We start from the raw sequence: 9,626 nt of genomic DNA, 5'->3' as shown, positions 1-9,626 counted from the left end.
GTCGTGAGTGCCTCTGAGGAAGGCTGGCTTTTGGGGGCGTTTTGCGCTCGCTGAGGGGGCACCTCGGGAACAATGGCGGAAGGAGATAATCGCAGCACCAACCTGCTGGTGAGTACCAGCTCCTCGTCGCGAGGGAACCGAGCGGGGCCTCCGGACTTCGGTGCGCTGCGGCCTCGTTCCTATCACCCGCCGCGGGCCCGGCCCTCCTCTCCGTTCCCAGGTGCAGGCGACGACGCCTGCCCTTTGGGCTTCTTGGGTAACCTTTGCTTGGCGGTCACTAGTGTCGACTCCTAACATCCCCTGGGGAAGGTGCACGACGGGGCGAGGAGGGCGCGTGATCATTCAACGCGACTAGGGGTTGAGGAGGAAGCGGGAGAAGGGGGGCTGTGACCAGCCTGGGGTGCAGTCCTTGGCAAAGGGCCGCGAGGGGCTCATCGAGCGCTTTTGCGGCCCAGACCCCAGCTGTATCTGGGTTTCCCCGTCTTTGATTTTAACCAGGATGTCCGTTCGCCCTTTTCCCCTAATACTTGGGCAGGGGTGGAGGGTCAAAGGGCTGCTGCCGAGAATTTCTTTTAGAGCTGGCACAGCTTTAAAACGGCAGGGAGGCTGCGAGCTCGCCGCTGGGAACTGGAGGTAGGATCCAGCTGGAGGGACAGTGGCAGGTTCTGGCGTTTGTCTGGAACGTGTAAGTCTGGGCGAGGGTGGGGGGTGTCCCAGGACGATTTTAGAGTAAGCCGGGGTCGGAGGGAACTACAGTAAGGTTGTATCACAGGCAGACAGTTTTAACCTCAGCACGAATCCCCCCTCAGGATCTAGGTAAAAACGAGAGAAATCCGTCCATCTTCTCAGTTGCCTATCCCCAGGAAAAGGCATGCTACTCACCACCAGAACAACGGTGAATAGAGAAACCAAATTATTTAATTTTGACTTTTGATTTTCCAAGAGCTCAGGTGCTAACGAATTAAGTGACTTTGCAGGGCAGTTTTGATTGTGCGTGATTTTCATTTTGCATTGGTTTTTAGATATGCATGACCTCTGCCCCCTTACATGCACACACACCACCACCCCCTTTTCTATGGTTAGCCTAGTGAGCCCCAGCCAGGTTTCTTTTAAGAGTTGATCGTTGCCCAAGTTCACACAGCTATTGAAACAACAGATCCTGGCCTGGAGCTCGGCTGCTCTTTCCACAGAGCAGTGTGACTTAATTTAAGGAGAACAAGGCCTTTGGCCTTGGATTTGCTGGATTCAGATATGTAAACCTCTGTGTATCTCAGTTTCCACATTTGTAAAATGTGGAAACTGAGCTTGTTGGGAGGAGTAATTAAAGTATAAGCACATAATATATTCAGCAGAGTTTCTGCCACATGGTAATCTCTTATTTAACTGTATTAAGCATGGTATATAAAGTCAGAAACATTGAGGTCACCTAAGTGTCAGTGTGGCACAGATAACATCTTTATCAAGATTAAGCTGCCCTGTCTCCTGTCATTTGCATATTTCCCTGTGGTAACAGTTATAAGAACACATGGGTTTCCTGTTCCAAGTTTTTTTTCTCTACCAAAATCAGCTTAAGGGCTTTTTGCCCCATTAGCTCATCTGAGAAGTCTACTTGCAGCTGATGGTCAAATTTGCAGAGAAATTTGAAGTCTAACCAAAATGTCCTGATAAGTGTAAGAAGCATTTTATTGAGATATATTGGGCTTAATATGCCTTTTATAATTTTGTAAAAGCACAGTAGTTTTCCTTAATTGTGCAGATGATGCCAACATCTAAATGATTTCATTGCACAAAGAGCTATTTTGGAAATTGAATGCTGTTCGGGAAGAGGCTTTCCTAATGGATTCAGAAGTAGGGGGCTAAATCAATGAAATGACAAAACACCAGACCAGTTGTAACTACCTGAAATGAGAAACTTTAAGTGATCCAATTTTATACTCAGGGTGCTGCCACTTAGTAGTGCATGGCTTTGGGAAAGTGCATTCTGAGCTCGCTTTCTTTAATTGTAAAATGGCTCTGATTATCCCTATCTTAAGGGGTCTATAAGGATTATGTTACATAATGCATGTAAAAGAGTAGCCCAGTGCTTGGACTTGGAAAGTGACCATTAAATGATAATTTTTTTCCCCATTCATTTCTGTCTTTGGTTTAAAAATTGCGTTTTTCTGAGAAACTAATTTGTTTAAGATAGTGATTTGTAGGAGCTGTTTTACATACCTGGTGCCTTAGAAGAATTTAACTCCCTAGGAGCCACAGAAATGTTGAGATTAGTAGAATGATCGCTTTAAATGTTACTCATATGTAGGCTGCAGAGACTGCAAATCTGGAAGAGCAGCTGCAAGGATGGGGAGAAGTGATGCTGATGGCAGATAAAGTCCTCCGATGGGAAAGAGCCTGGTTTCCACCTGCCATCATGGGTGTGGTTTCTTTGGTGTTTCTGTAAGTGAGCTATTAAATTTCTGTAGATTGTGCTTGTTACTCATAAGGGCTCAGGTTCCATTTATGGAAGTGCCTGAATCTGTAAAGAATGCCTTTGCGTAGAGCCGTTTGCCTAGTTTTCAGAATTTGTAGTACTTTGTAAACTCAGTTATCAAGGCAGTTGAATAAATCTGTGGCTCACACTTTTTGGTCTTAGGACCCTTTACACTGCTAAAAAATGTTGAGGACGCCAAAGAGCCTTTGCTTCTTCATGTTTACATTAACCGTTACAGCTGTGATGTCATGAAGCTTCCGGAAAACTACTTGTGAGAAAATTAGAATAAAAAAGGTGAATAACATCTTTGAGAACCAGAGGACTAGGAGGATAAACATCTTCAGCTAGGATTAATGAGGTCTATGTTTTTCTAACCTTTATTAATTTTTTTTTTTAAACAGGACTATCTACTATCTAGATCCATCCGTTCTGTCGGGTGTTTCCTGTTTTGTTATGTTTTTGTGCTTGGCAGACTACCTTGTTCCCATTCTAGCGCCTAGAATTTTTGGCTCCAATAAATGGTAGGTGGCATAATGATGTGGCAGTCTAATTTCTGAGAAGTTACTGCACCAGGTAGCTATGACTAGTGTGTTGTAATTAAGCACAGAGAATTGTCTTAACCATCAGGTGACTAGGGGTTAGATTTATCGTTTGATGTAAAGAATTTCTTAGCTGATTCAGATATAAATCACAAACTTCCGGTACTTATATCTCCATAGTTCTTTTATACTCTAGCATTTATTTTGACTTTTTTTTCTTCCTAGACCTTTTTATTGAAGTGAGGCTTTTTTAGGTAATGTTTTATCAAGGATTGCAGACCTCATAATGGGCTTTCCATAAAAGTAGTATGTCTACTTCTACATTTTTTCCATTGATATTTAAGATATTATAATATTAATTTCACCAATTACTTTTGAATGAATATGAAAACAGTAACGTAGATTTTTTTTGCCTGTTCATTTAGCAACTATTTATTGAATGTCTACTTTTCTATTAGGCAGACTCTTCTGGGTGCTGTGAAATATTTTGACTTTTAAGATTCATCTGGGACTTCCCTGGTGGTCCAGTGGTTAAGACTTCACCTTCCAATGCAGGGGGTGCGTGATCGATCCCTGGTCGGGAGCTAATGCCTCCCGGCCAAAACATAAAACAGAAGCAATATTGTGACAAATTCAATAAAGACTTCAAAAAAAAAAAAGAAAAAGATTGATCTTGTGTTTCACGTTGAGACCTTGAGGTAGTGCAGTGGAGGTTAGCAAAAGTGCTTTAGAATACGTTCAAGCTGTATGTATATAAGTGGGTTGTTGATTGCATTTATACCACTCTTTGAACGGGTTACTTATGAGTTCCCAAGATAAGTGGCTGTGGATCCTGTTAAAGTATTTTTTAACTTCCTTCTGGAATGTTGCATTTCTCTTTTGATCCAAATAGTGAGCAAAACTAGATATAGGAATGGATTTTTTTCTCCTAGCTACTATACTCCCTTGGTTGTTTATTTTAATTTAATTGGTAGTCTACTTGTGCCTGTCGTTTTTCGTTCTCCTGATAATAGCAAATTATAAAATAATTCTATAAAAATAAGAATTTTAAATGTAGGGTTTGCTTAAGTTATGGGATAATTAAGCATTTTTGTATTGAAATAAAGATGTTTCTGCCATAGCACAATGGTTAGTGTTAGCAAATGTGCTTTGAATTGTTTTTCATTGTGCTGCTGTTTGGGGGGCAAGTTTGTAACTATGCAATGTAGCAATTTAACAGAATCAACCTCGGACCCTGACTTTATTAGCCAGATAACATTCTAATCTGCTAATTCATAACTCCTGGAGAAGAATTTTCAGAAGTAAGCTCTTGAAGTTTCGTGATAATCAGTATGTGGCTCAGTCTTATCTACAGAGTGATTTTGTTTTTTGACCTTTATGAAGAAGGAAGGACACTGTTGCCTAGCCACAGTCCAGCCTTGACTATGGGCAGCATACAAGGTCTGATTATTTATAAGAAGTTCCAGGGCTCAGTAGAAGCCCTGCTACTGTATCTGTCACTGCAGATTTATAGGGACAAGGACTAGAGGAGAGAAAGCAACACATCTCCAGCATAGGGCTTACTTTTTATAGCAGCCATTATGTCTGTATAGCAAAGACAGTACAAAGGCAAAAATCAGAACCCAAAATACATTATAAACTACAAAGGGCTTTTTGGAGGATCTTTTTGTATTCTTACTGCTGTTTTGTTTGTGATTATATTTTCCCTCAATGGGACTAAATTTATAAGGAATTTGGATTTGAGCTCTTTGTGGCTGCCTAGGCCTCAAATGTATGAAGCCCAGTGGAGGGTATTGTGCTTTGAATGCTAGTAGTTATTATCTTACTGACGAGTGCTTAAATATAACTGTTTGGTTGAAACTTCACATCTTCCTCAAGGACTCTGATGGGTCACCACCCAGGATTCATTGGGATCTGCAAAATAATATAGGAATAGAGAAATTAATTCATACTGATTTCTGCATGACTCATAGTAGTCATGAGGTTTTTGTTACTATCATTGACCAAATTTGGCTTTAGAACCATAGATGGCCATTACTTTGTACACACACGTGTGTCTTTATGTTAAAACTTATTCCTGTGCTATGAAAGGAGTCTTTTTTGCTATGCTGAGCAGCTTGTGGGATATAGTTCTCTGACCAGGTTTTGAACCCAGGCCCTCTGCAGTGAGAGCACAGAGTCCTAACCACTGGACCACCAGGGAATTCCCAAAAGGAGTCTTAATGGTTTAAGAACTTTTTCTATAACATAATGGTGAATCATTGTTGTTTTTATTTAGATTTTCTTTAGAAGATAGTTTCTGAAATTTGAGAGGACGGTGTATTTCTGTTTACTGTTAAGATTTGCCTATAGTAAAAGGGAAGATTCTTTTCCTAGGACCACTGAGCAACAGCAGAGATTCCATGAAATTTGCAGCAATCTCGTAAAAACTCGACGCAGAGCTGTGGGCTGGTGGAAACGCCTCTTTACGCTAAAGGAAGAAAAGCCTAAAATGGTACTTTTTTAGTTTTGACTTATTTAAGTAAAGCAACATTTTAAGATTGAGTCAATTTTTGCTTCATTATAGTGTAAAGCCTTTTTGCTTTACTCTAGTTGTAGTTTGATGTTTATCATTATCTGTTAGTTTAACTCCTCTGAGTACATTCATAAATATTTATCTGTATTAAACTAAAAGTTAAAATTACATTTTGCATTCAATTTTTTATTCTTGTAGAGGTGAATTTTTTGTTTCTCTTTTATTTACTGAAATAAATGTAAAAGACATATATTTAGGAAGCATTTGTTCTCTTTTCTCTTAGCTTCACTTGAGGTTACTATGTGAAGTTATTAATTGCAAAAGTAGTTAACTTACAAACTACTTAATTTACATACAGAATTATAGTTATTCTAGGAGAGAATGTATGTAAATTCTATAAAGGAGATCTAAGGAGTTTTCTATGGCTTTTATATAATATATAGATACTAAATATTTTTAAAGAAAAGTGGGAATAAAAACGGAGTTATTTTCCAATCTTGGAAACAACCTCCTAAAGTTTCGCTTCTTAGTCTGTTTCTAGAAGTTGATAAATTCTTGTTATTTTCATTATTAGTACTTCATGACCATGATCATTTCTCTTGCTGCGGTTGCTTGGGTGGGACAGCAAGTCCACAACCTCCTTCTCACCTACCTGATAGGTAAGTCTTTGAGGACAAACTGCAGGCACATCCTGGCCAGTAAAGTCTAACTGGAATTTAGTAAGCAATATGTTCCTGCTCCCTGAGTTCCAGGCAGTGATTAAGGAACTGTGTGAGTATGGAAAGATGACTAAATCCCAGGTCCTTGTTTTCAGTGAGTTTGTGGTCTTACTGGAAGTTAAGACAAAGAACTAATAACCAAGGTAGAAAGTAATGTGCAAGAGGTAAAAATAAGCAGTGTGTCTTATCTGAGGTTGGGAGGTATGAAGCAGAAGCTTCTGGGGATAAATACCAATGGAAATAATGGGTTTCATGTTACTTCCTCCCATTAGAGTGTGTAATAGTTTGAAGAACTATCTTCTATAAAATGTTAGAATCTTTGGGAAGTTAATTGCTGCCTTTGTAATTTTGTTTTTGTTTTTAATTTTAAGTGACTTTCTTACTCTTGCTTCCTGGACTAAACCAACATGGAATCATTTCGAAGTACATTGGAATGGCCAAAAGAGAGATAAACAAGCTTCTCAAACAAAAAGAAAAGAAAAATGAATAATACATCTGCTTTATGCAGTGTGATTAATGGTGTATACATTGTCCTTGGGGACAGTGTCTTTTATGCTGTCTGGATACTAAAATGTTACAGATGTAGCTCTTTGCTGTCCCTCATTCTGCCCTTAGTTAGTAGAAATTCTGACTTGCCAAGTAAGGCTTTATGCCCAGTGTCTTCATGGGTGTGTTGTCATCCGCTGGCCTTATATGGACAACTCATTCATCATTACCACTCGTCTTGGTTTTTCTCACCCAGGGTTAATTGAACTCTTACTTTTAAAATAATATAGTGGTGAACTTCATCCTTTAGTACAGTTAACAGTGGCCTGGGATAACTGTTCAAGTTGATCTTTGCTGTAGCTGGATACAAGATAGTGGTCTGTGACTACAGGAAGCTGGTTCTACTGTCTACTTCCACAGTCTGCTTAAACAACTGTCTGGCTTCGTGAATATAGAAACCAAGTTTACCACTTCTGATGAAGAGACCAGTTAAGATTCATTCCTCATTCTGTTTCGACACTGTGGGAGAAGAATCCTCATGGAATAAAATGAAAGTAATTCCATGGCCTAGTATGTGTTGGCTTCTCCCTTGTGCAGAATTCAGCAATTTGTTGGAAGCATTGATCCTCCCTCCCAAATGGGTAATCTGACAGGCTTAGAACTCTTGTTCCCGTGCACTTAAACTTGAAGTTAGTACATCCTTGAGTGCTTTTTAGTAGCAGGCTTACGCAAGATGGTATTTAGGATTTTTAGCATACTTTTGATTTCAGATTTTCGCTAATGAAACTAAAGTACATAATAGGTTAAGAGTCGTGTCTATGACCTTCACTCCAAGACCAGCCGATAAAGAACAAAACTCATCCTGTGTTTAGTCAAGATTCATTTCAGTAGAAAATCCTACTAGTTTTTCAAGACCAGAATAAGCCTTTAAAGGTAAGCCTCAAGATTCTCATTTTATGGTATCACTGGCTGCTTTTGGTCCCCATAGATGGAGTAGTTGAAATCTGTAGGAATGAACCTCTGAGGGCTGGAAATGTGACATATTTGGGAACAATTCTTAAACTGATTAACTAGCTGTAATATAGTTTTGTGAATTTATTGCACTGATGCTGTAAAACCTGGACCTTGTGGTGTATCTGTTCCTAAGTAAGTGTTGTTTTCTCTCCTTCAATATTGCTGTAAACAGTGGCACCCATGTAGCATATGTTTGACTTCTCTTTTTTTAATGTTTCGTATACAAACTACCGTAATTTACATGTGTTTCCTCACTGTAAATAAGCTTGTCTTCCTAGATTTTTGTGTGTATGTGTGTTCTACCAATTAACTACTTTTGCAGTTTTAATCCTGTATTATTTCTTCTACTTTGTTTTGTGTAAAAGGGGAAAAATAAAAAAGCTGGAATCCCTCCTTGTGTCCTTTCTTTATAGCTTAGCCAGTACAACGTTTACATGATCGGATTTATGTACCCAATTAATGAACTACCCTGTGTGATCATTACATGGCTATAAGGTGCTCTTTAAGAATAAAATGAAATAAAAGGTTTAAATTTATTCATTCAGTAAACATCCAGGCACCACCCTAGATGGAAAAGGAGATACAATGAATAACTGATGGCCAAAGGTGATGTGTGAGAGGGCCTGGTTGGAAGAATAGGCAGGGAGCCATGCAGGAGAGAGTGCCTGCCCAGGCACCTCTGTACCCTAGGGCCTAGCTCAGAATTCGGTACCTGAGCTGCTCAGTAAATAATTGGTGGGTGACTTTTGTCTGCACTTAGAATTTTTTAAAAAATAGAGCCCCAGGCTTCCCTGGTGGCGCAGTGGTTGGGAGTCCGCCTGCCGATGCAGGGGACGCGGGTTCGTGCCCCGGTCCGGGAAGATCCCACATGCCGCGGAGCGGCTGGGCCCGTGAGCCATGGCCACTGGGCCTGTGCGTCCGGAGCCTGTGCTCTGCAACGGGAGAGGCCACAACAGTGAGAGGCCCGCATACCACAAAAAAAAAAAAAAAAAGAGCCCCAGTTGGATATTTTATCATTAGGCCTTACCATCTATACGTAGTGGATCCTGGGAACAGATTCAATATCAAATTAAATCTCTTTGCTCCCCCTCTCCCCAAAACGTATGGATCCTTCCTTGGAGCCTCCTGGGGGCTTGATGATGTCCAGAACAGGGAAGTCTCAACCCAGTCACCATAGGTCTCCTCCTGGTCACTGGATGCTCTGAAATGCTGGTCTTCCACATGCAGCTATGATTACTCCCCAGGCCAACTTGGCTACTCCTGTGCTAGCTCTGGCCACAGCACAGGTCCCCTTTCAACTCTTGCCTTTGCACCACCTCTGGCAGAGGTCCTATCATTCCAGAATTCACAGGGTGACAAGAGGCAGTTTATACATGGCCCTCCCGCTCCATTTCCACCCTTCTACCCTTTTTCCAGTTCCAATCCAACCATTCTGAGATTTCTGTCCATCTTTATATGCCCTCCTAGCTCTTAATATCTATAGGCCACACACCCTTCCTAACGTTTCAGGATCCCCAAACCCCACAAGTAATTTAGTAGCTTAGACAAGTTATAAGTGACCACTTTTTTGTTTTGATTTTTTAACCTACAGCAAAATTTGGAGACTAAGTTAAGATTGAATTTAGTTTGCTCCCTCATTTGTGAAGTGGAGATAATAGTACAGATCTCACAGGGACATTATGTAATTGCATGTGTTGTTCTGAGGATTCAGTTAATCTACAGGAAGCACTTAGTGGCAGTTAGGAATTAGTAGTTGTTAGCGCCCTTCACGACACAGATCAAATGGCGCTTCCTCTGTGAGAGCTTCAGCAACTTTCCAGGCCACTTCTCTGTTCTCACAGCACTTCATATTGGCGTCCTATGTGGCACACTGCCCAGTATTG

General features: G+C 40.6%; 1 protein-coding gene across 2 annotated transcripts; it reads left to right on the top strand.

The window, feature by feature from the left end:
* Positions 1–8,154, top strand: ARL6IP1 (ARL6 interacting reticulophagy regulator 1). 2 transcript variants are annotated; one of them, XM_079944668.1, is made up of 6 exons: positions 1–108; positions 2,303–2,436; positions 2,872–2,991; positions 5,386–5,503; positions 6,099–6,183; positions 6,615–8,154. In XM_079944668.1, the coding sequence occupies exons 1-6, from the start codon at positions 73–75 to the stop codon at positions 6,731–6,733; spliced, it is 612 nt and encodes a 203-aa protein (XP_079800794.1). In that variant the 5' UTR covers positions 1–72; the 3' UTR covers positions 6,734–8,154. The 2 variants fall into 2 exon arrangements, with proteins under 2 accessions (XP_079800794.1, XP_079800795.1); XM_079944669.1 differs by lacking the exon at positions 2,872–2,991.
* The last annotated feature ends 1,472 nt before the right edge of the window (positions 8,155–9,626 follow it).

Source organism: Stenella coeruleoalba (genome assembly GCF_951394435.1).
Source record: "Stenella coeruleoalba genome assembly, chromosome: 15".
Taxonomy (NCBI): domain Eukaryota; kingdom Metazoa; phylum Chordata; class Mammalia; order Artiodactyla; family Delphinidae; genus Stenella; species Stenella coeruleoalba.
The sequence above is the reverse complement of the archived record's forward strand: the minus strand, read 5'-3'. Positions and strand labels throughout refer to the sequence as shown.

Excerpts from the sequence above, each read along its gene's own strand:
- ARL6IP1 (XM_079944668.1), top strand. The coding sequence starts at position 73 with ATGGCGGAAGGAGATAATCGCAGCACCAACCTGCTG. Across the intron at positions 2,437-2,871 it reads GTGGTTTCTTTGGTGTTTCT|GACTATCTACTATCTAGATC; the intron begins GTAAGTGAGCTA and ends TTTTTTAAACAG. Across the intron at positions 2,992-5,385 it reads ATTTTTGGCTCCAATAAATG|GACCACTGAGCAACAGCAGA; the intron begins GTAGGTGGCATA and ends TTCTTTTCCTAG.